Consider the following 27,979-nt stretch of genomic DNA (forward strand, 5'->3'; position numbering starts at 1 on the left):
AATTATCAGTACTGCGCTTATGAATAAATATGAAATTTATTTCTTAAAATGTGACTGTTGATCATAACACTAAAAACCAAAAAGGTACATTTTGATTCATCTAGGCTGTACTAGTCACCAAATTAAATGAAACCAAAATAAAACTCAAACCCATGGGATATGGACAATGACTCACCAGGTTTGGGGTAAAAAAAAAGGGCAAAGTCTTACCCAAATATTTTTATATAGCCCACCTTTTTATTTATTTTTATTACTTCTTGTGAAGACATCTGAAAAGTTTGTTTGCTTCTAAATGAGAATCTAATTAGGTAAGTAATTTAGTAAGTATAGCTTGTATTTTTCACGATGGAAAATTACACATTGTTGCAAAAAATTGGCGTCTCATTAGAAAGAAATAGCTCTATTATCAAACACGTTTTTCAGTCGAATACAAGACACTAAAAATTTTCAAAAAATTATTGGAAAATACAAAAGCATACTTATAAGAGCATAACAAATCTATCTGAATACAAAAATATACCGATTCAATTCATGTAAAGAAAACTTAGAGCAACTGCACACAATTGAAACATCGTTCAAAACTTCTTAAATATTTATAAAAATTAGAGAAATCTTGGTGGCGAACTTCAGTATTATATAATTTTTATAATGTAAAATTTAAGAAATAAATAACCCAATAAAAACAATGTATTTCTGTAATTTTTTGCACCGGTGAGACATTATCCAAGATCCTAAACCAACCCTCATAATTCAAATATTTATCAAGCCGTCCATTTAACTACCTTAAATTAACGGAACAACATCTGAAAGAAACTCCTTCCAGAAGCCAGATATACCCTGTTAGAAAAATAAAGCTTCGCTGAATACGGCTTCTTCCCCTACAGAATTTATATCTATGTCCCTTAATCTCACCATTTTCACTATATAATATGGCAAAAAGAAAATTAAACATCAATTTATAACAAAGTGTATCAAACATCATTCTCATGTTTTTTATTCCATAAGTGTTGCCAAAATACAGACGAGACAAAAAGAACAAAGTTCAAACTAGAAGTTTATCTCGTTGGATAGTACTGAATTAGTTTGATCTAATGAAGTTTCAGCATAAGTTTATTTGCTTTCAGTTCGTTACTCGTGATAGATTTTCTGCGGAAAATCGAAACTACCCTTTTATCCGCCCTAGACCCCCAAGTGGCACAGCAGAATGTTTGTTGACTTAGAAGGCTAAAAACCAATTTTTGATACCCATGGTGGACAGAGTAGAGATAGTCTATTGCGTAGCTTTCTGTTTCACTACAACCATACCTGCTTTGAAAACATATACACTTCAAAAAAACGCAGGTGTTTCTGAAAAGCCACATTAACAGTGGGTGCAAAGAATTGCACACGGGGTGAGAATTTTGCCAATTTTACTGCACTGCAAACATTATTTGGACTATCAGCTTTATTAGATGGTTAAAGATTAAAGACACAGGCCTATTCACTACACCCTTTATCATTTATATAACATAAAGACTCATTTCCCATTTCTTTATAAACTGTCCAAGTAATATATCTTTCAGAAGGTCCCAGAGTTCATCCATCACTGGTAAAGTTAGCAGAAGGAGCACGTTTCAGTTCTGTAACAAGTTTTATAGGTCTGGAATTACTACTACACCAAAATGACCCTTTGCAAGAATCTTGTGTCTTGGTTCCAAAATCTAAATCAGTTCTAAAGCCAGGATTATATACCACTTAATATGGCCTCATGCTTTAAGCTATAAAGATTCCAAAAACTATTCTCTTTTGTTTCAGCTGAGGAGCACTATACCCTTTAGTGTACACACTGCATGAAGATTGTGAGAATTTACTTTTAATTTCCTTCATTTGGTAGAAAGTATGATTACATTTTCTGTTTTAGGAGGGTGGCCATACCTGACCTCCATCTCGAGTATTTTGCATACCGTTTTCCAACGATCAGTTTTTCTGACTTAGGATCCAAATCCTCAAATCTCAAAATATTTCCAAACAGCTGGTTGGAAGTAAGAAGATGTGTCCTGCATTTTATGATACTTAGGTTTACCTTTTACTGAATAATTTGATATGCAGTATTAATTAGAAATTTTCAAGTCTATTCAATTAACTGGAAATTTTAATTTGAGCTTAGTAGTTAATTAACTGTTAATATTTATTAAGTTTATACTATTTGTCAACATGACTGAGACACAATTTCAGTTTTTACACAAATATATTTTGTGTTGTTAAAAATAATAAAACCTGTATTTAGAACAATTATACAGTATATAAACTGCATGTGAAAAGCAAATTTGTAATTTATGCTATTTAAAAGCACTTGTTATCATATATCATGAAAGGAGATCCAGAAAAAAAGAAAAATTCAACAGAACAGCAATAAAAAAAAGAACCATGGTGGGTCGTTATAGCCGTAATACTTATTACCAAACTGTGAGAAGATGTTTGAACCAATTTCACTTGTTTTCTGTATTATGAATTGTTTACTTGACAAATGATGAGTCATGTTTGTACTAGCCAAAGGCTATCTTCATGTTTTACATATCTTTAACAAAACAACATTTCATAAACATCGTTCCATGTGTTTCCACTTAGGAAGGGACATTCCAATCTTAAATACATGTGACATTATTTTGTGATACGAATTTCAAACAATAATTATAAGTACCTTTGGTGACCATACCTGACCTCCACCTTGAGTTGTTTCACTTCTCTTTTTACCATTCTTGTAGGCTCATAATGTGGGTAATTTCTTACCAAATGTTTATTGGTCAGGTACATAATTAGTACAAGGGTTATTTCACCAAAAGCTTGTTGAGGAGTAAAACATGTCGAGTGTTGTTTCAATTCTGATACCTTACACTATGGTTCAAAATATGGAAAACCTTTTCAAACACTTATAGGTCAATCCCTTCTTGTCCCATTAGAAAAAAACAAAAAAATAACCAGTTTTGATAGTCATTAGCGTGGAAGAATAAGACTACTGATAAATTATGATTTTGCTTCATCCTGGCAGTAGTAATTTTTTCCCATATCCAAAGGAATCTTCTTAGTTCCTACAAAATCCATTTTTAAGCAATATTTGTCACTGTAAAAGTGAATATCAAAATAAAATTAAAAAAAATAATTCTAGGAGAATATAAAGTTCCAGATGGTGACAAACAATCACCAACTAAGCTAATTTGAAATAGTAATCCACAATTGTTTATGGAATCTTAGGCCTTGTAAACTATCGTATTATACTACAACTTCACGAACTTGTCATCACAGTAACCAATAAAATACAATTAATAAAAAGTAGTCTTCACGAAAGACTAATGATAGTATCGTAATGAGTGGCATATCTTATACATCAGCCCCTATCTTAATTACTAATTTTAATGTACTTACATTACGTGACAACATTACTAGCAATATGGATTTTCAAGACATCATTAAAATGGCTTATGTGAACACAAAAAATTACATATTTTCAACAATCACTCAAATAATACATTGTAACATGACCAGTGCCTTGCAAAAGTCTTCTTCTCCATGTGCTGGTAATCAAATTTAGGTATTTTCTTGTGAAAGACATAAATCAAATGGCAAAAGGTATTAATTATATTAAAGCTCAGATCAGTTTCTAAAGATTAAAAAGATCAAAGGGTACATTGTTACCCAGTTTAGTAATATAACACAACAAAGTTTTGAAAATACAGGTTGCAAATGTGTTCACCCCTTCATTTTTTACTATCATTGATTGATATATACATCACAACCTTACTAAAGTGAATACAAGTAGTTCTGTACAACTCTATCAGATCCCAAAATATATTATAAAACCATGTGAAAAAATACTTTAAGTCATACAGATCCATCTGAACTGATTTAACCAGAGTATTACAGAAGTTAAAATTTGGTTTACTGTTTCATATTGAATGGATTGAGAAAAGAACTCTCTACTGACCTTCAGGAAAAGATTCTTCAGAAGCACAATTCTGGAGAAACTTATAAATCAAAGTTTCGCAATTTGCCATTACGTACTGTAAAATATGTTGCAAAGAAACGAAAAGAACATTACACTACCTCAACCTTGCCAAGAACAGATTGTTTTACTAAAGTCTGTGCTCAAACAAGTAGACAAATCATCAAAGAAGTGACTGTCAAATCAACAGTGACACTAAAGAAGTTGTAGACTTCAATAACAGTAGTTGAAATTACTGTACACATTCCAACAGTATCATCCACCTTACACAAAAAAGGCTTGTGCTTATATGGTACAATGTCAAGAAAGAAACTACTGACAAAGATGCATCTTAGATCTCAAATGGACTATTCCAAAGATGTTGGAGGTAAACAATAAGAAGTTAGCTGAAAAACTAAAACTCAGTCAAAGATTTACATTTTAATAGGACAGTGACCCCAAAAACTGATAAAAGGCAAGCCAAGAATGGTCTCAGAGAAACAAAACTAAAGACTTTGAATGGCCAAGCCAAACCCTAGACTTAATTAAATCAACTTAAAAATTCCTGTGCATCAAAGACATCCTTTCATCTTAAAATAAATGTATATCTACAAGCAGGAGTGGATAAAAATATCTCCATCATATTGTGCAAAGCTTGTGAGGATTAACCAAAATGACTTTCAGATGTCATTGCTGTCAAAGGAACTTCAACCAAACTTAACTGCATAATCAGGTTAGGAGGTGAAGACTTTTGCATCATGTCTTCAATATTTTGTGTTACATCACTGAAGTGAGTAACAATGTACCTTGTGTTCTTTGTAATCATTAGAAACTGGTATGAAATTAACAAATATTCTTGCCCCTTTGAGTTATGTCTTTAACATGAAAATGACAAATTTATTACTAGCACTGTAGGAGAGATAAAGATTTTTGCAAAGCAGTGTATACATGACAATGGAGAAAACCTTTTTGCCTTTCAGGAAGTTAATGAAAACAAATGAAAATTACAAAATATGGTTTTCAATGCCTATCTAATCTTACAATTTTCAGACATATCATTTAACTAGAATATTCTTCTGTTAGAATTTTTTAGTTCTCAGTTATGATGAACTTCCCTTTATCCTACTTTAGTTAAGTAATCCTCACAAAATATTTTTGATTTAAAAAAGTCAGTGTGCATCTACCTCACAATACATGTTCAAGTGAGTATGGTTATTTAAAATTAAATACTTAGGTTACAAAATTTTAGTGTGTTCCACTCAGTTTCTAAGATATACCTGTACAACTGCATTTAAAAATACCTAATACTGATTACACTATATGTAGTTAGATGGATTAGTTTAGAAACCATTATTTCAACTGAGAAGACTTTACTTATGAAGCAAAAATGAAAAAGCTGAACCTTCCTGCAATAATTTGTCTGGAATATAAGCTCAGAATATTTTGAATGTGAAAAATAAAAATAAAATCATTAAGTACTGTGGTACTTAATAGTAGGGATTGTGAAGAAATAACATGGCAGCTGTAAAAATTGCCCATTTAAAACCACCTTTGAAATAACTATTATTTGTTTGTTTGTTTTGAATTTTGTGCAAAGCTACACGAAAGCTATCTGCGCTAGCTGTCCCTAATTTTGCAGTGTAAGACAAGAGGGAAGGCAACTAGTTATCACCACACACCACCAATTCTTGGGCTACTCTTTTACCATGTTATAATGCCCGATTGAAAGGGCAAGCATGTTTGGTGCAATGGAGATTCAAACTCGCGACCCTCAAATTACAAGTTGAACCCCTTAACCCACCTGGCGATGCCGGGCCATCTGAGTATTAACAGTGACTATTTCACAGTATTGGCTCAGCAAATCTAATGCTAACTAAACGTAAAAAAATGCTTAACTTTCTACATACATGTTTATGGACTGAAACAAAATTTCACAATTTCAATGAATTTTCATCAAAGTGACTTTTCCAGACAAGCATACAGAAAAATTATGAACCTTATTACTCTACATTCTTACAGTCTGGGGTCTTAATGATTCCTTTCTTATACCAAAAAAAACCTAATATGCATGTATAAGGTAATAAAAACACTACTTTGGGTATACAATTACTTCTGAGGGTAGGTAAGAAGAGATCCTGATAAGTAGTGATATTGAATTGGGCATACATGTACTGCATGCTTGATATTGATGAAATATAGCTTATTAAAATGAAACAAACAAGTATATATATTTTTTAATTTTATAAAGAAAAATAAGAATTAATATGTATGTAACCTAGCTAGCTATTGTTGCACAGAAAGTTTTAATGCTACAAAACTGCACTGCTTAAACTTTTTTATCCTTACTTTGGCTCATGCTAACATAATTACAGTGATACACTTTCTAATAATAATTTTTACAACATAACTTTTGGATTTCTGATGATACAAAGTCACCAATTAGCATTAGTAGCCTTTTAAGAGAAAATACAACTTGGCATCAAGCCAAATCCAGAAAAGCAACTTTTATAAAAATGATTTGAAAAAAAGAGACTGGAAGGTGCTACAAAAGTTGTTGTTCATCATAATTATTTTCTGTAAGAATAACATTTGATTTACAGTAACAAAGCTTATTAGCCTCTTTCAGTCTTTATGTCACGTAGTTTACTACATTGGCAGAACTAATCTTTGGATTATTGTGTAATATTTTCTACATTTTGAATAATAAATAATTGCACATGTGCTACAATCAGTTTTTATGATAACAGATAAAAGTATAAATGCTTACAATTAAAAAAAACATTTTTTGAACAAAAATGTTTATTTATTTCTGACCAAGGAAACAAAATATGCACCTTGTTATACATTAATGAGATACAAACTGTTTATATTCAGAGAAAATGAAATGCCTCACTTATTCTTCTTTTCTGCCAATAAACTGTTATGAATTTTACAAACTTCAGGCTCAAACAAGTCAAAGAGTAGGGTCCCATTTTCATCAAACCAGCAACTTATAGACTTAGAGAGCTTCGCATTACGAGTAGATTTTGTTTTGGCATCCGTAAACTCAAGTACCAAGTGATAAGTATCATCAAATCTGTAAAAAAAACATTGCAATCTACATGTTAATTACATTTACAAATACTTTTTTATGATAGTGATAAAAAATTAAATGTACGGCATTGCTCAATATTTCTATATTTAAAAAAAATTTAAGTAAATATTAATAGTTAAGCAAAGTACAAAATAATACAATGCATATGATTTTCTTGTAAATTACAAGAACCATTCACAATGTGTTCTTATATAACTATCAATTGCAAAAAATTAGAATTAAGTTTATACTATGATAACTTACATTGTGATAACTTCATACATGTGTGTTCTCTCTCTGTTTAATTTTATTACAACAACAATATTCAAAGTGTAAATAATCTTGTAAACAACCTATACATGAACTAACAAAACATTTACTAACAATAATAACCTTTTCAAGGAAGAGCTAGCAGTCCAAGTGTTGTCAGGATCAACTCCAGCTGGATCTTTCATTAAAGCAATCAGAAAAATGCCTTTCTCAAGGAATGTAGTGTAGAGAGTCAGCACCCCCATCAGTACAAAATATGTATGACAAATTAAGGGAAAAAAATCTTCAAAGTGTAACCACATGCAACTACAAGATTAAAAACATGAAAATTTTCAGTAATATTTACACCACCTACCAATTATTCAAACAAAAATAAATACTTCACCTCAGTTTGCACCTAGTAAAGAAATATCAAACTCAGAATTTCATTTATCATGCCAAAAATAACAGCTTATATTAATATATGTATCTTTACTGTCATATGTTCTTTATATCCCTAACCCAATACACCTGAAAACAATTCTTTTGTTTTTCTCTTACAAACTCAATTATTGGCAATAGTTGCTCTTTTATGTACATGTTTTAAGCACACAAGTTCATTATAAAACAAATGTACATATAATGAAACTTTAAAAACATATATATATATTTAACATCTAAAAAAAATCTAAACAATAATTGTCGATTATTAATATATATATATATGTTAACATCTAAGGAAAATCTAATGTATGATTAATATATATATATATATGTATTTAACAAATAAACAATGAAACTTTAAAAACATATATATATATGTATTTAACATCTAAGGAAAATCTAAACAATAATTGTGGATGATCTGTTTCCAATGCCAGTGTAAAACCTCCAAGGTTATAATGTCACTAAATTCTGTTGTTGGTATAAAATTAAACAAAATGAAACTGGAAAAACATTTTTCAACTACTTATTTAATGCATAGTAATTAACTTTCTTCTATTATGCAATAGTCATCAAAACATTGATAAAAACATACGTTTCCTACAGAATTTGTGATGTGTAAACAAATTCTGTAATAAATATTCAGTCATACACAAAACTTGAAAAAAACATAATAAAGCACATTCTCCTCCTTTTAACTCTAATCACACCAGGATGGTTGCAACTCACTTTGAGAGAAAAATTCAACTACTTAATGTGATAAAATTATAGAACAATTAACTTTTAGTAATCACACACATTTTCTAAAAGTTTGAGTTGAAACTGATTTAATAAAAGTTTAATATAATTAAATATACCCATGAATATTTGAATACCACGAATACTGAACTTGCATTGACTTCAGTGTCTCTAGTGAAAAAAAAAAATTAATATTTTTGAATTTCCTGAATTTTTTATAAGTCCAATAAATTTTTACCAAAACAGTATTAATTGTAACTTTGTAGTTTCATTACAAATGTAATTTTACAAATTTTAGCTAATAATCATTGCTTAAACTCGGTTGTTATTTAACTGTAAACTTTGAGATGCAACTGGTCTAAAGAAAGCTCTTTCCCCAGTTTTTTTTTAATTTCAAAATTTAATGTACTTGATTGCTACTGGGCATAGTTACTTTTGGAATTTCACAAATGGAGGATATAAAAAAAATTGTTTTCAGCTTTTATATATACAGTTGAATAACCACATAATCATGAATAACTATACTTATATCATAGTATTCTCTTGCAATTTATTAAGCTTAATAACTAAGATGTATTTAGATTTTTAAAAAATATGAAAGCTCAAGCATACTAAAGACACAACCTACCTCCTTGAAATCATGGGTCAAAAAAGGTGGTAGCCTTTTTACAGATTAAAACAGCTGAGAAAACCACTAGGGGACATTCTAAGTTGTCGACTGGTTGTTCATCTCATATTTTGAAGTGTATGTGTGTATATAAAAATGGAGAGAGATTAATAGGGCCACTGTATTTGATTCAGTACATAAGATATATCTCAGCAAAATAAAAGGACACAAGATTTTTATTCTAGCTTGGGTAATTTGAGTTTAATTTGAGTGAAACTATATATAAAGTAAAGAACTTTTCATGTCCAAAGATAATCTTTCAGTAATCATGAATTTACATAACCTCCACCCAGGATATAGGTACTCCAGCTAGCATTAGTAATTTGAGTTCCTAATTTGTGTGGAATTATAAACTTTATATTTTGACATAACAAACATCTAATTTTAAACAGTACTGCATTCAACATACCACATGACTCACTAAAATCTATATTTAGATGTGTTCTATTCATATTTGCTTTTAAATCAAGAAATTCCCTCACATATAATATTAAAAGTTTGAATTAATCTACATTTTGATTCCAAACTTCCCAAATTCATAAAATAGTAGTTCAATAAAATTTTGAATGCAAGTCAACAAACATGGCCTTTAACCCTCAACCCATAGCAAAAGAGTTAATCAAGTACAACCAATTAACTGACTGTTTCATGAAACCTAGGTAACAGAAGTAGGCAAACATAGTATTAACCAGAAACACTAACTTCCCTTAGTTGACTGTTTTGGTGAGTTATGGCACTAATTTATTAATTACAACAACCAGTAATTAACATAAAACAATAAATCATAGTGATAATATTTTGTTACTTGTACAGTTGAAATAACAAAATAAAGTAATAATCAGGATTACTAATTTCAATCAGTTGATTGTTTTCATGAAATTTATTTAACTGTAATCATGATCAACTAATTACTTTATATAACACTAGTTGGTGTCATTGATATCTATAAGTAACTGATTGTATCATTTAACAGTTGAGCTCTAGATTCCATGTGTGCATGGAAATCAACAAATAGTTCTTAATAAAACTCTAAACCTTTCTTTTACAAACGTTCAGAATATGATAAACTGTATTTATGTAAAGGAACAAAAATTTCCCACAAGAAGAAATGTTGTTTGTTGATCCAGTGAGTTTTCTAAAAAAAATTCAAGAAATTCAAAAACAAATTTATAAAACTCTATAAAAATAGCCTAAAATTAGTGACCAATAGCAAATCAAACTGCAGCACTCACAAGATAAAAAAAAAATCTGACTACTAAATGACATGATTAATAAACTTCAAACATAAGTAACAAGTAGAAAAGCATATTACACAATTAACAGTACTAGAAAGAATGTTTAGTACATTTAATTTTATTATACCTTTATTATTATTTGTTATTAAAATTAATATGTATATATTTATTTACAACTAGCCTACATTTTCAAAAGTAGCCAAATCTCACAAGATGTTATTTGTGGTTATAATCAAATGTTTCATTAACAGCAAGTGTACCCAACTGTTAAAATACTGTAATCTAATCACAGTAAGATCTTAATAAAAGATTTTTATAATTAACTATTCATATTACAAGGTTGAATTTATGTTGGACTTAACAGGTAACTTGCTTTATCAAATGTTAATCAGAAAGTAGTACAATGACAAATTACACTAAAATGTCCAGGAAATATTTTCAGTATAGTTGTGAAAACAAAAAAATTAGATCAACTACATTTAATCATAAAAAAATGTATAACTTTAGAGTTAAATATTAAACTTTACCCACTGTGACAAGCTATACAAAAACACTTTTTTTTCCCCAGAATGACATAATATAGATTTAAAAATTGAAGGCCACTAATCCAGTGCTAAAAACACAGCAAAACAAGCAAGCACTTAAAACAAGTTTTGAAGTCTCTTTTTCTATACCATCACATACTGGAGTCTAAACTTCTAACACAATGGAAAATTATTATTAAAATACGGCAAATGTCTTAAGTAATATTACAAGTACTGATTAAATAGAAACATAACTGGTAAACAAAGGGCAATCTTAAGGATAATATGTAGTCAAGGCACATGTAACAAGGAAATGTAAAATATTCGAAGTTATGTTACTAAAACAGAAAAATCCATAACAAAACAATAATGTGTTGATTCACAAGTAAAAAAATCTTAACATTCATATGGTCAAATGAAAGCTAAGGTGATACTAAAACCTTAACCCTTTAAATTGTCCAAATTTTAAGGTCTCTTAAATATTAAGTAGTATAAAACTGTAATTTCAACAAGCAACTGTGCTGATGGATCAATTACATGCTCAAACACAATTAAGTACTTAACTCAATTAAAAATAGGCATTTTTCCAAACCAAAAGATAATTATCTTAAAGGTGATGACATGCTTATTTCATGTTTAGTAAGAGTAACTCTGGAATTGCAGTGATACAATATTTTCCTGAAACATTTTTAGTTGTGAAACATACATATTATTACAGAAGTTTTATTTTAATGCCACATTTTCTGTATGAAGAAAAGTATATAAATGGATAAAACACATTAAACAAATGTTGAAGTAAAATATTCATATAACTTGTTTTTAAAAAGGATATGAAAGTACACAGCAAATTAAAATTGGGCGAGACTCAGGAAAAGGGTAGAGATAATCCCACAGCAGCACAAACATAGCTGCTCCAACAGCTACTGTACAGATTATTAACCGTCCATCCATTAACCAATGGTTCTCCACATATTTGTATTTTTCTGTAAAGACCTGTGAAATAAACAATGAAATGAACTAGAAATTCATTATTATTAAAAATCCATTACTTAATAGTACAATGCTTCAAGTCAGAATGTATTAGTAATATTTTATACTGTTGAACACATAATTCAGCATGAATTGGGTAGTGAAATTCAAAGTCAAACCAAAGACAAAAATTAAAGTTAAAAATGAAAGTTGATTACTTTATTACTTATATAAATTTTAAACACTTAAAAATTCAAATATGTCAGTCACCTAGTTGTTAGTATATTAATTACAGCTAATATGTACCTCATTCTGTTATGTCTAATTTATCTGCTGTTACTATACCTAGTATGTTTACAGGTAATTAAGTGTTATAAAAAAATATATAATAAAATGTAATAAATTATGTGAACTTTTATGCCATTTACTTCAATAATATATCAGCAACAAAGATACTTTACATATTCTGGAGACAAATGCATTGTCCAGTTTTTTTTAATTTCATTTTTTACACTTATACATCTCATGATAAATACCAGTACACCAGACAACTTATTATTATAATTTAATGTAATGTATATTAACTGGTAACTTCAAAATGCATCATGATGTATCCTACATTTACCTCTAAAACATTCCATGTTAACTAGTGGGCCTCACCCTTTCATGTTCTATAGATCGTTTTTTTATTCTTTTTTTTTACAGCTTTCCTTTGTTATGTTACTAACTGTACAAAATTTCAGTATTTCAAAAACATTACTAAGGTTGTGCTTTTTTCATCATACAAAATATATTAAATTTGTATTATCTAGTAAAACTTAAAACACTCTGTCTTAAGAAATTGTTACACAAAGTTTACATTTCACCAAAGAGTACAAGTTTTCATACTTTAAGTAATTTTCTAAGCTTACTTCCACAACACAGCCAAAAATCTGAAATTATCTTTCATGTCAACTTTTATAGTAATTAACCCACCCTGAACAACAACAACATAAATTTTGCTATTTATATATATATATATATTCTATATTATACACTTCTTTTAGTGTTCAAACTTGGGCACAAACTGATTCATGTGTGCACTGGGGAGAAGGAGAGTCTGTGTGAATAAGCTATCCAAACAAAATATTTTATCAGCTCTACAGTTTACTTGAAGGACTTGAAAAAATACAGAATGGCACACTTGTAGATGGCTTGATACACAAACACATTTGTATTTAGTCACCAAGTACAGTCACTATAAAATTAGAAAAGTACCCACTTCTCACACAACTAGTGTAAATGGTGACAAATTATTCTAGAAAATGATAATTATAACCCAGGTTTATAACTTAATGAATTTTCAGTGTCATTCTATAATTTTTCCCTTTCTGAAGATTAAATATATGATTATCTACAATTTGAATTTTATCTTATTCTGACACACTGTTATTTGCTTTAAAAGTAAACAATTCTTGATGCATCAAGTTAAAACAGACACTTTGAAAATTTTTGTACATTCACATAAATATGGTTGATTTTCTCCATTCATACATCTAAGTGCATTATTCCAGCTGATTAAAGTTAACTCACTTCTAGAATAACTGCTGTATTAAAAATGAAAGGACAGGTTTTTCTTCTATTTACTGCTGAACTGTCACTATTCCTGCTAGTACACGAACAAAGTTACAAAGTAAATTGCAAAACTACATTTGTTCATCACTGATAATATTTGATTTTTTGTATATGAAAAAACAGAACCTGCTTTGATAAACTACTTAGCAATCTGAAACTCACAACATGCTTTCAAAACGTCAGAAGGAATGGATTCGTTATAAATATCTTCAACACAGCTAATGAAAGTTGAGCAATGGGGAAGAGTTTGCTGATCAAACTTCATAACATACAAATGGCAATGTACTAGGATAGAGCAGTGAGACTAATGACACTGTTTTGCAAAATATTTTAATTCAATCTGCTTGCCTAATGCAAGAACTGAAACTATATTTAAAACTTATTTCAAAACTACATATAGATTAATTTACATCATCACAGTTCCCTATTTTGAAAAGCAGACCAATCCCAATTTATTCAAATAAAGGGTTGGCAGGGACAAACCAAAATCCCAGTCTGCTCTATTCATAAAATCCATGAATCATGGTCTGCCATTAATAATAACTAGAAACATATATAACACAAAGTATGCCACCAGTGGTCTTGCAGAAATACCCTAACTCTACAGTGAGCACTAGAGTGAAATCAGTAAATAATGTGGGTTTAGGGTGATACATACCTGTCAAGGCAGCACCTGCCACAGAGTGTGATCCCATTGCTCAAAATAAAAACATAAATGAAAGGAGGTGATAAGACTTACCTCAGTCAAAGACAAAAAGATTTGTACAATTGCCAAAAGAGGGAGATGTTATCCACCAGAGGAAGATACAGCTAACAAATGGTGAAGTTTAGTGCAAATGGTCCACATTCCAGCCTGGATGATTTCCTTTATAAAATGGTGAAGGCAAGAAGCAAAGATAGGGTGAAGTGACAATTATGATGAGAAGAAAAACTGTGAAGATGGCAACCTTCTACGAATAAATCCAAATATATCAGCCTAACGAGTTGATAAACCCAACCAGTTAATGTAACAGGGGATAGAACATGGGAAATGGAAGGGTTCCAGGAAATAAAAGTCTTGAACATGAATCCTAAAAGAAGGCAGGGTGTACCACCTATCTGAAGAAGCAAATTGTTCAATAAGCTCATCAAGATTGGAATGGGAGAATAAGTGGAAGATGGGAATTTAAGGAAATAGATATGAATGCCAAGCAGCCTTCTCAAGCAGCATATAGATCTGAGGGAGGAAGTACTGTTCAAGATACAGTATATAATAAGAATGATACGGGAAGTGGGTAACACTGAAGGTAGAAATATCTGACTAATGACACCTGCAAGCAAGAAAACAAAATAGCTCTTGAAGGAGAGATGGTAAATGAAATACAAAGACAAAGGTTCAAAAACAGAACAAGAAAGGCATAAGGACCACAATGAGATTCCAATAAGGAAATTCAAAAGAATGTGGAAGATGCATGACTCAAAAAGAGTATGGAAAAAAGGAGGGAAATGACAGAATAAATCAAAACCAGATGAAACCTGGAGAAACTAGAAATGTTTAACAAGGCTGCCCAATCACAAGACAAGGATGAACTTTTGTTAACCTGAAGATGACCTAGGAAGGCTGAAATGTTATTCAATGCTTATCAATAAAAGTGTTAAGACATGGTTTCTAGTAGCAAAATCATAAGAAAAGGAGCCAGGGCAAAGCTCAGCCCTATGAACAGGAAAGTAATACACACATCAGTGATGTGACAAACCAAAAAATAATAAGAATGATAATGTACATAGCTAAAAATGACAAAAAAAATATTATTCAGATAAAACAATGAAATATATATTACTAGTAGTGATGATATATGATGTACAACTTATCTAAGCCAACTGAGATAACAAAGTGCTCATAAATATCAAATAGACAAATCATCTAAATGCATGTAGCCCACAGGGTACGTAATAATAAAGAACATGTAATCCAACAAAAATTACCTAGAAAATGCATTGATCATTAATACGAAACTTATAACTCCTCAAAATTACCCTAGACAATAAAAGGCATGTTAAGTCCTAAATCTTACACTGATGAAAATTACAATAAGACACAATGATGAAAAAAACAATTACTCAAATGGAACAATGAATCAGATGTCACTAGTAATAATGATATGTAGCTTACAAACAACCTAAACATACCTGTGTAAAGTACTTGTTAATAACAAACTAACAAATCAAAATCTGCCAAGTCTGCAAAGCATGTAATATTAACAAACATGCAAAATGATTAAATGGACTGAAAATACAAAGTAATAATCAGCATCTAACTTATAATTCAACCAAAGTAATTTAGATGACAGATGACACACAAATATCTAACTACCCAAAGTCTGAGCACTGATAACACACAAATTGTGCAAAGCCACACAAAAGACATTTGAACCTTGCCTACTATGGGTATATCAACTAGGTGTGAAGAATAAATGTAGAAAAATTTACCATAGATCCCCGACAAGTGGAAGCAACAAGAAGAAATGAGAAGAACAATTCTTTACCAAGTAAATGACTACTGGTGGAAGGCAAAAATTCCTAAAGACATATATTGTGTAACATACCAAAATAAGATGCCAGAGAAAAGCAAATCTGTTGTCATGTCAAAGAAAAGAAGAAGAAATTATTGGCTGACCAAATGAAACTAACTTCCTGTGAATTAAAGCCTGTATTAGATAGCCAAACCAGATTCCCGGGAAATCATATCAGTAGCATTTTCAACTATAACAGGAATTTCTGTAATTGATACTTTTTTTTCTTGTAATTTAATAACAAAAAAAACTTTGAAGAAAGTGAATGCCAACATATAAAAGAAAACAGTTCAAAAATTTTGAAATGGCAAAGAAGCACGCTCATAAATGGTGGCCACATGCAAAAAAATACACATCTAAACAATGATGTGTCAGTCAAGAAAGAGAGAATTGAATGGAAATTGCAGAGGGAGCTAGCTCGCCAATAAAAGTGCTCAATACTATTAGCAGAGAGTAGTTACATGATATGTACATGTTCAAAAATGAGGTACACAGGATGGTACACTAATCCTAAAAATGTTTTAGTAATGCTTAGAAAACAGAAGATCAAGATGGCTTTGAATGAAGGAGGTAAGACCCCATCAGAACAGCATTTTCATCCTCTTTTCTAGTCTCTTATTATAAATATTATATGTACAGTATTTTTTTTCTTTATCATGTCAGCTATGTCATTTTACAATAACATTAAGAGTACATAAAAATAACTAACCTTTTTAACAGCATCATCTAAAGCATTTTTCACAGCAGATCCATCCCATTTGTCAACTTTAATTGGCTTCTCATCTTCCACCTGAAATGTATTTAGTTACTTTTATATATAAACTAAAAAAGCTTAAGCAAACACATACTGGACTTCACTTGTTAATTACAACACACAAGTTTTTATGTTCTTATACCTTTATAACATACAACCAATGTTACACAATCTTCAAAAAACAAAGTGGTATTCTTTTATAGACTGTTTAAACAGAAAATTTACAGTAAGTTATTACATATTATAATTAATCTTGGACAAGTCTCTGATTCATTACATATTTTAACATATTACAATTTCAAATTACAGAAAGTTTAGAAATTAATTAAATGTCAGTGTGTATTAAAGTTATGATATTTACCAACAAGACTGATACACACAATTTTCTTTACAACACGAATATATTTGAATATACAAATAATAATACAATTTATAATAATGGTTATTACAAATTATGTTTTTTTATATACAAGAGTTTTTCAAAGCAACATTACACTGAATCTTCTATCTGGTCTAGAATAGAATATTTTATCAATGATCATGAAGAGCAAATTAATTTTATGTTGATACACCAATATACTTCTTCTGACAGCTAGCTTCAAATGCCCAAGTTTTCACCGACAACAATATATAATGTCCTCACAAAAATGCTGATGTCCAAAGTTAATTCACTGAAGCTAAACAATTTGTAATGTTTGAAATATTCCTGGTCAAACACCTGTAATTTTCCAATTAATAAGTGTTTATCACAATTATAACTTCTAAAGCTTATAACACACTGGCTGTAGCAGACCTATATTATTCTAACACTGTCTCTTGGCATCTTGTGATGGTTAGTTTTTACACTTGTTAGGTTAGATTCTTGAAAGTTCAACAATCACAACAATATTCAAAGATATGCTAGTGTTCATAAAACATATTGTTGACTCTTACCCTCAAGAATTTTCTACAAATTCTGATAACAGGAGGGACTTGCATAATATGTATATAACAATATGTTACATGTATTAAACTGAAACAAACATAGATATTAAAATATATGTATAACAGTACATCTGTTACAGACTACATCGGAAATGGGCAGTAACTGCTTGTTGTAGAACAAAAGTTAAGAAGGTGATGTTTTTGAACTCTTCCATCTTTAGTCTTCAGGTTGTTGTCCATTCCAGTGTCATTAGATGAATTAGTCACTTTGACAGCCAGAAAATAATCTTTATATTAACTGTAAACAAGTCTTACTTAATACTTCTTAGTCCAAAATATAAATGTACCAATAAAACATAAAATATAAGAATATGACATGGAGAGTGACAAAACCACCTCATTTTTCTACACTTGGTAACTATGCTTATAAATAGTTATTTACAAATTAAATGTATATAAATTAGCTACCATTTCCCTTCAACTATCAGGATGATTCCAGAACTACTGTCAAGTAAATGCCCTGCACATAAAAGCAAACTGCATTGACCAGACTCGTAATGTGCCCCTAACATTTTACTACTGAAGAAAAACATTCATTTAGCAAGTGTTTAATACAACATTTTGAATGAATAGGTTTTCAATGTCCTCTACAGAAAGAAAAAAAGTGTGTGCAGTAATGTATTTAAGATAACAATGGGCTCTAAAACTATATTCCAGCATAATTAAGCAATTCCCTCATCCACAAAGTAAAGGCTATGGTCAAGAAAAAGAACTCTCTTTCATAAGGCCAATACAATGAGCCAGTAATAATATTTACTCATACCATTCATTAGTAAATAAACAATATACAATAATTTGAAATTGATAAACACTCAGACTAGAAGTTCAAAAGTTTCCAATCATGTTTCAAAAGTAGTGACTGCTTTCAGAAAAGAATACCTGTAGGAATTAAATTACATTTAATCTCTCCAACCATATACTTGTTGAGTCTCCTCCTATAGGTTCACTGACAAAACTTTTGAATTATTGAATCACAGAAGTGCAATTTTTTTTTAAATGGCCCCTATGAAAATGTTATAAAGGGTCAGTTGACATACAGTTTCCCCTGATAATAGTTAAGTATGTTCAGAAACAAATAAATTATAATACACCAGGAAATAATTTGCTTATGCTATTCAGCATAAAAATCTATGTTATGCAACTGTTACACATGTTAAAAGGATAACATTTAACTGTTTTTATGGTTATCTGGCACCTTAGTGTTGGTGAACTTGCATATTTTTTATCATTATTGAAATGTTAGAAATTCAAATAACATAACTTACTTTTCACAAATTTCAACATAGTTTGAATTAACAATATACCATAGTGACTACTTTCTAACATACTACAGTTAGACATGTATAACAAGTAATGACCTTCAAGACTTATCAGTAGATCAAATAACTCTTATCAATTATGAATTGAGATAATTGAATTGGGCTTTCACCTGCTTAAGTGTTCTTTAAATTGTTAGACAGACTAAGTGGATAGTTATATAAGAGGAATGGAAAATGTATTGATATAGCTGTTTTCCAGAGAGGCCTGATATGGAGGAACATCTCTGCATGACCATTGTTAAGAAGAAGAAGAAGAAATATACAGAGCATGAGAACCAAGGAAAATATGACCATCAGTACAAATATGTTAAACTTTTCACAGACAATTTTTCTTTCTTTTTTTCACAAATCTCAGTTCATTCAAACATTATACTTGCATTAATTGTAAGAAAAATGTTGAAATGGAATAAAAGATGTAATGCAAAGTTTGAGTTTTATTGGATAGTTATCACTGTTTCACTAAGGGAAAATCTTGCCACACAAATCATTTGTCATTCTTTGAAAAGGTTACTGTTTATGTAAATAAGTTACATTACATGTAACTTTTATTTTATTCACTCTTGCACTCCTTCCCTAAGGAAATACACTGAACTGTTGGAAAGAGTTCAGAGGAGGGTTGCTCAAATGGTGCCTAGGATCAAGAGGATGGCATCCGAGGAGAGACAATCTCTGAAATTGTTTTCACTTGAAAATACGAGTTAGGAAGGATCTGACTGTGTTTGAGATTGTAAAGGGAATTGATAGTGCTGATGCATCATCTTTTCATACTTAACAGCGAGAATAGTAGGCCTAGGGGTCACAAGCATATATTTGGCAAAGTATAAGCCATCTTTCACTGAGACTGTTTTATTTTCCTAACAGGGTGGTTAGCATCTGGAATGGACTGCTTGTAGATGTTATGAAGGCAGTAAACTTAAAGTGAGTTTAAGAGAAAGTGAGAAAGTGTGATAATTATATGAATCATAATGGCTAGCTTTAAGATTTGATTTTATTTATTTGATAGTTATAGTATAGTTTAGAGAATGAAGCAGCCGAGGTAGACCAATAACTCTCTCGTTGTCCCTAAACATTGGGTTAATTTGTAAGTTGTACTTTGCATTTGTAGTCAACATTTTAAATTTAAATATGGTAAAAATTAAATAAGAGGGATACTATTATGTTTGAGACTTGAAACTGATTTAGTAGATAAGCCTGTTATTTGAATAAACACAGCAAACCTGGGATATTGCCACTCACTACTGCTAGTGATAATATCACTGCCAATAGACCGAACGTAGTTAGTATTTGGCATCACTACTTTAACTTTATTAGCTAATACATTTTTACATCAGATACAAGATATTTTCAAGTCAATAAACTAAATTATTTTTGCCATTGCAGAGTATACTGAAATGAACGCATAAAAATACTTACTTTTGAAGAAGTACTATCGCCGGTAGAATCCACCTTTTTTGATGCCATATTAGAAATAATGATACGTCAGCATTCAGATCGGAAGTGGAACGTTGAAAAATACCTTTTGTTTTTTTTTACATTTATTTGTGTAAAACGTGTTTAAATAAATAAATAAATAAATAAAAATCAGCCAACTGCATTTATTTAAAGCAAAAAATAACCGTTTAATGAACTATGTCCACCAATAATAAATTTAGTTAAATAGTATGTAAACTAACAAAATTAGAGCCGCAAACTCTTCATGTTCATCAGGAATTTTCAAAGATTTCAAATATTTATATACTTGGTCAGGTGGGTTAAGGCGTGCGCCTCCTAATTCGAGAGTCGCGGGTTCGCATCCCCGTCGCGCCAAACATGCTCGCCCTTTTAGCCGTGGGGGTGTTATAATGTTACGGTCAATACCACTCTTCGTTGGTAAAAGAGTAGCCCAACAGTTGGTGACGACTAGCTGTCTTCCCTCTGGTCTTACACTACTAAATTACGGTGATAGAAATAAACATACACACATTCCTAAACATCATGTTTATAAAGGTAAATTTCTCTTTTACCTGACTGTTCTTATTTTTCAACGTACTTAATTATAGACTGTTCGTTTCTATGAAATTAAGCACAAAGCTACACAATGAATTATCTGTACTCTGCTCACCACGGGTATCGAAACCCCATCTCTAGCGGTGTGAGTCCGCAGACACACCACTGTGCCACTGGAGAAGACTGGCAAATGATTTTTGAAAAATGTGTCATTGTATCCTCGTATGATATTATATTCTAAATTAATTAGAACGTTAGATGTAGTATCGAATATAGTATATAATTTTAGTTTTCTGTTAAATAATAGCAATACTTAAATCATTTGATTTTGTCTAACGTTTGTTCGAGTTGTCCAAAATACATTAAATATTAGTTTATTTCTAATTCTTCACTTAATTAAGTCATTCTTATTGTACATTGAAGTACCCAGCATGTTACCCAAAGTTAAATATAGAAGAGCTGTAGTAAACACTTCTAATATAGAAAAAAAACATCACGAAATTACAACACATACTCTTCTTCATAACTAAGCTGTATTTCCATGATTACTTTGTCAATGGAACGTTATAAATTTTCACCAACACTACTACTCCATGTGTGATGTAAGAATAATAAGAGCACTTGTTAAAATATTCCATGAAATATAGCAGAATTAGTATCTTTATTAAGGGCTCCAATTACCATTATTCATTTTTCTCTTAGACTTTAGATGATCGTTATAACATATTTTTTTTATTGAATGAAACACTTATCTTATTAATTTAACATAAGTGATGGCCTTGTTAACTATCTTAACTTAAAAATCACATTAATTCGAACGCTTTATGATCCTTTAGGATCTCAGGTTCCACGCGAAAACTTTGAAGTCTGTTTCCTCAGGTCACAACTTTGTTCTTAAACGTAAAAAAAACTATTAATGTTTAAAAAACATAGTAAAATTGTGCATGCTAATCCAAGTTTACAAATATATCAATAAAACACGTACCAACATCCACATTCATCAGCATGAAACGTGTTATATATTACCTATCTACTATGTTCAAGACAACATGACTATTTTTGTTCCCTTTTTAAATCTTATGACAAACTAGTTGTTGTGACTATCTGTAATGCCAAAATTATAATAAAAAACTTCACTATATGAACTTAAAATTTCTGTACGGTATTCGTTCCTACATCTTGGAGTACAAAATTTACTTTCTGTTTATCATAATTTCAAATATAAAATATATATTACATTAACCTCCATCATTATTCTATCAATATTCAAGCAGATTTAGTATCGAAATATTTCATAAACTCTAATACTTTGCTTAAATTTATTGAGTGTGTGTTTTCCTATAGCAAAGCCACATCAGGCTACCTGTTGAGCTCACCGAGGCGAATCAAATCCCTTATTTTAGAGTTGTAAATACGTAGACTTACCGCTGTACCAGTGGGTGACTAAATTTATTGGAACACGAGAAAGTGGTCATTAGGCAGCGTTTATGCCCACTTCCGCATGTCTTCACCAGTTTAATTAAAGTATGATTTCATGTGACAACCAGACGATCATTTTGTGGTAAACTTTAAAAAAAGGCATGCAAAAGTATTAACGTTTATTATACTGTTAATCTGAGTGAGTAAATGGCAGAGTACTTTTTATTATAATGTGTGCGTGTTTTTTTCTTATAGCAAAGCCACCTCGGGGTATCTGCTGTGCCCACTGAGGGGAATCGAACCCCTGATTTTAGCGATGCAAATCCATGGACTTACCCCTGTACTAGCGGGGGGCTTTATTATAATAAATGAAAGATAATGCATGTGGGACATCACAATCTAATTTGAATTATGAGTATAATTTTGACAGAAATAATTTTAACACTGTTATAGAAGAAAAACTTCGTGTTACAGTTCATTACTTTTTAAATATATCCGAATAGCGTGCTGTTACAAGTAGCAGAAAAAATAAGATTTTTTTGCTGTATCTACAGAAATGCCAAATACAAGTGTTAAAAGGTTATAGTTTTATTGTATAAAGTATTGGTTAGGTCTCATTTTGGAATACTCTGTTCGGTCTTAAGCTTGTTACCTTAAACAAAATACTGAGTTGTTAAACCTCGGCATGGCCAGGTGGCTAAAGCACGCAACTCGTAATAGGAGGGTCGCGGGTTCGAATCCTCGTCACACCAAACATGCTCACCCTTTCAGCCGTAGGGGCATTATAATGTTCGGTCAATCCCACTATTCGTTGGTAAAAGAATTAGCGGTGGGTGGTAATGACTAGCTGTCTTTATTCTAGTCTTACACTGTTAAATTAGGGGCGGTTAGCGCGGATATCCCTCGTGTAACTTTGCGCGAAATTCAAAACAAACCAAACCAAATCCTCAGGTTGCGAGGGAAAACAAAATCTAGAGGGGATATTAGAGAGGCGTTTAAGTTAGATCAAGTCAGTTGATATTTCTTAGTTTTAACGGTATTTTATCATTTTCAGTTTACTTTGACCCCAGATTATGTTCAAATTTACTAGATTCTTGAATTAACATAAAATTAAGTAACAAAAAATTACATCGCATTGCAATGAAATTACTAATTTTAGCACAAAGTTCAACAAATGTTTGAAAGAAATTTCCTTGTTTTAGCAGTTTCATCCCAATTGTAAACTACTGGGGACTATTAAGGTGATATATTCAAGTAGAACTGAGTTAACCTTAAAGCAGGGTAATGGGACAGGTCTGCATGGTAACAAGAGGTCAAATAAGATATTTATTATGAAGTAGTACTAATTTTTTGAGTAATTGAGTTTGTAAGAATTAAATATAGAGACTAGGCCAAATATAAAGTATAAATAAACACTCTTTATTAAATCACCAGCTAAACATAAACACTGAATGTAAGACATAGAACAGTCACTTGTAGTGCACACCAATATTAAGGTATGACATGGGATAAAATTATCAAAAAACTGCATACAGCCATCTTATAACACCCATACTAAACTAATCCCACTAAAATATTATGTTAATATATTACTATTAAACTGTAGTAATTTAACCAAGATGATTTGCTGTTTGTCTATTTCAACAATATATATATTAAAAGATGTGGCAAAACCTTCCACTTGTATTTATTTTAGGTTTATTACAAATCAGTTAAATAAATTTTATTGACTTTAATATATTGAGAATAGGTACTGTCTGTAACACACCTGTGAGAAACAAAACCCCATCAAAGCTAGTGTGGGATCAACTATATTTATAATTTACGATACATGTAACCACTTTACTTACACAATAAATTTAAAATAATAATAGTTTCTTGGCAATTACAAATAATTATATTGACTATCTTTATAGAAGGTTACTTATTTATTGTAAATTATTATACACATGCAGTTATACTGCAGTACAGTGTAACCTCTCTAAAGCAGCCACCTTTAAGACTAAGACAAACTGGTCTGATTAGAGGGGTTCCACTGTACATAATTAGGGATTATGTAAACAAAAAAAGGGACTGTGATTGAATGACCACTTTCAAGGGGAGACCGAATTTGAGGGGTGGCCGCTTAGAAGGGTTCCACTGTATTTTCTTTTTTTATGCTATTTCACAGAACTCATTTACAATTTAAATAGCCCCTGCCTCTGGTAATTTCATTTTTACTGTGGTTTTTATGGGTCTGTTTTACTGCAAAGTACTGGAAATGTTTATTTTTAAGTTAGATAAATAATGAACTTTTTTGACATATTATTTATGATTGCACTTATTTTATCTATGATGTTCATATGTACTTATGAAATAAAATGTATGTCTTTAGCATTTTAAAAAAAATTACATATTCATATATAATATGTATATTTGTACCACGTAAGTATACATAATTTGCTTGATATAAAAATATTCAATCAAATTCAGTAATGCACTTTCTTTTTTTTATAATTTTTCTCAAGAACAAGGAGAGACCACAGTTATGGGTGGCTAGGAAGAGAAGAGAGAAATCCAAGACATCACACAACAGTAGTATGCTCTGTTTTCTTTGCAGACATACTATGACAAGTCTGGCCAAATTGTCAGACTGCAATCAGGGGCAGCACTAAAAATCTTGAACTTTTATCCAAATATACTGTAATAGTAACTTTTAGAGTAAGCAAGTTCTGATTTTAATAATTACAACATTCCAACCAGTAGTATTAAGTCATCATACTTGAAAGTTACAATATGTAAATTTTATCTTATGATGGCTTGATAATATGGCATAAAATGATGTAATAACTAAAATAAGAATTTTCTCACTGCAAAAATTGTTATTTTAGAAATAATTATTCAATTCAGTATGTTCTTCACTAAACATTAACCATATATGCATACTTGGTTATAATAGAAATAGTGATCCAAGTTGATTGTTACAAATATTGTCTTGCATATACTGATATTATGTTGTGACTACATACATTTCAAATAAATGTAAAATATTCCAGTTACATTTTTTTTATCAAATCTGAATTATAATTTGCTCAGTTTTCAAAAAACGAAAAATTATTTAAGTGTTCTTAATTGATTTATATAATACAATGCCATTACACATTATATGTATGCAATTTCAGAAAGCAGGCAGTTACAAACCACCTGCAACAAGACAAACTGCATAGCTATACAAAAATCCACCAAAAGCAAGATAAAGCTATCATCAAATTTAAGACATAAAAGTCAGTTGCAGACCATTAGTATTGCAAAGCAAGCATTCAAACAATGAAGAGAAAGCTTCATCAGATTGTGGGTGCATTTCAAGTCTTCAAAAAAAAACACCTAAAAATACTGAAGCTAGCTGAGCAGAAAACCAAGAGAGTACAGAAGAAAGAAGAATTTCTGGAAAACATTTTAGACCATATAAAGAGCTCAAACATGATTTCCAATTCATTTACAGACATGCTGGAAAAGACCTTTGCCAGAGTAATGATGAAGTGTATGTTAAGAGTTAATGACAAGACATCAAGTGAAGAATATCATACTATCCTAAGATCCTTTGTCTCAATACTCCTTCTTTAGTTATGTCCACAACACTTTCAACTTGAGACCGCTACATCCATCCACTATCAGGAAGTGGTATAACATGATTGATGGAAGTCCAGGATTATTTCATGAGATATTTCAATATCTGTTGTTCAAAGCCCATGAAGCCAAGAAGAATGGCAAAGAGGTGTCGTGTGCAATGATTCTGGATGAAATGGCTATCAGGAAGCATGTTGAGTGAGACAGTGAAAAGACAGTAGGCTAAGATGACATCAGTTCTGCCAGCTCAGATAATCCTGCACTACTGACAAGTAAGATTTGGTCTTGTTCATGATCACTGGAAGGTTACAGTTAGCTATTTTCTTATCAACAGCCCCTTAGGTGCTAAACAGGTTAATTTAATGTTTCAGGTATTTAATAAAATTCATGTCTAGAAATGTTTTATAAAAATTTATAAATATCTGGAGTTATAGGTTTAAAATGCTATCAAAAATTTAATACAAACCCTAAAACATTCATAAATCAAACACTTAATACTTTATCAATATGTGCACATCAAAACTACTTTTATATTCTGTTTCACATTTTATTTGTGTTTGTTTGAATAAAATGTGGATATTTATAAACGGTATAGATGGTGTTACTATAAATGAAAATTAGCAAGGAATAACATAATTACATACAATGAACAAAAGTTACATCTTCTGAAGTACATAAATACATTATCACTTTTATTTAAATTAATATATTACATAAAAATGTCACACAGCAGCAATTATTTTTTTCTTGAACGTCTAGGACATCTTTTCTCCAAAGAATTAGGATTCCTAGATCTCGTATAAAGTGTAATACCACTATCACCAAGGTGCAGACTATTCAGACTTTGGGCAAAGTACGTTAAAGAATTCCCCTTACGTAACTGTGGTTCCATATCCTAGAAACAGATTAAGCAAAACTGAGCATGAGTACAGTGATAATAATTTAATAACCACGTTAAATTTATACCAAACAAAATAATTTAAAAAAATCGTTATAAAATAATATTACCCTTTCAGTTCATTACTGTGAAAATCAAACATCTATTGATCAATCATATAATATAAATGTAAATGACCAATCTTTCTCTCTATGTTGTATAAAAACTGGTCTCACACTGTTTTTCAAATATCACTTGCATAACTTGAAGGTGCTTCACATTGTTCATAAGCTATGGATTGACCTCAAATAAAATATCTGGATGTTTGACTCATGTGGAGAGCCATTACTTAGATATATGGAAGTTGGTCAGATTACAGCAGATAGTTGGAAGATGAATACAAATGTTTAAAAGTGTCCTTTCATTTATTTAAAAACAAAACAGGCTAATTTCCACAATATAGACATACAATACAGACACATGATAGCTATATTTCAATTCTGGTTCATCCCAATCATAAAATACCTGCTCTGAGACTGAATTATATGTTCACAGCTTCATCTAGGTGGTGTGTCAATGTAGAGTGTTAGTAAAAATTTAGTCTGAATACCACACAATAAATGAGATACACTCTATTCATTGTAAAGAACAACAAAGGTATAACCATGGAGATCAATATTCTTTTTGTAGGTAAGTTGTACTTCACTTTGGAGACAGGTACTCATTTGTGTAAGAATATAGAACCACTTTAAACCTAATTTTTATAAATGAATAAATGTCGTATTTATGGTTGTGGTAAATAATGTATGGGCAAGAATAAGTATTGATAATCATACCAATTCCTGCATGCTGTTGAATAGTACTTTTAATAATATCGCAAACACTGGTGCAAATCACCCCCATGATTTTAACCTAAGAGATGATAAAACCCATTCCAACTTGTACTAAATTAGCCAACATAAGTCTTAAAAAAGAGAAGATTAAAAAATGGTTACTACTTACCAGATGTTT

General features: G+C 30.6%; 2 protein-coding genes across 10 annotated transcripts in view; both read right to left on the reverse strand.

Annotated features, from left to right (window-relative positions):
* Positions 1-6,739: 6,739 nt before the first annotated feature.
* Positions 6,740-20,636, reverse strand: Spase25 (Signal peptidase complex subunit Spase25). The gene is made up of 5 exons (XM_076477153.1): positions 20,494-20,636; positions 16,733-16,813; positions 11,717-11,881; positions 7,425-7,555; positions 6,740-7,034 (listed from the first exon to the last, which is right to left on the reverse strand). The coding sequence occupies exons 1-5, from the start codon at positions 20,539-20,541 to the stop codon at positions 6,848-6,850; spliced, it is 612 nt and encodes a 203-aa protein (XP_076333268.1). The 5' UTR covers positions 20,542-20,636; the 3' UTR covers positions 6,740-6,847.
* A 3,993-nt stretch (positions 20,637-24,629) lies between these two features.
* LOC143238301 (ankyrin repeat domain-containing protein 42-like) overlaps positions 24,630-27,979 on the reverse strand; it is a 36,305-nt gene continuing 32,955 nt past the window's right edge. For all 9 annotated transcript variants that reach the window (XM_076478398.1, XM_076478394.1, XM_076478396.1 and 6 more), the window contains one exon: positions 24,630-26,986. In XM_076478398.1, the coding sequence (XP_076334513.1) occupies positions 26,828-26,986 (159 nt within the window). In that variant the 3' untranslated portion in view covers positions 24,630-26,827. The remainder of the gene's footprint in view (positions 26,987-27,979) is intronic.

Source organism: Tachypleus tridentatus, chromosome 13 (assembly GCF_004210375.1).
Source record: "Tachypleus tridentatus isolate NWPU-2018 chromosome 13, ASM421037v1, whole genome shotgun sequence".
NCBI classification, from domain to species: Eukaryota; Metazoa; Arthropoda; class Merostomata; order Xiphosura; family Limulidae; genus Tachypleus; species Tachypleus tridentatus.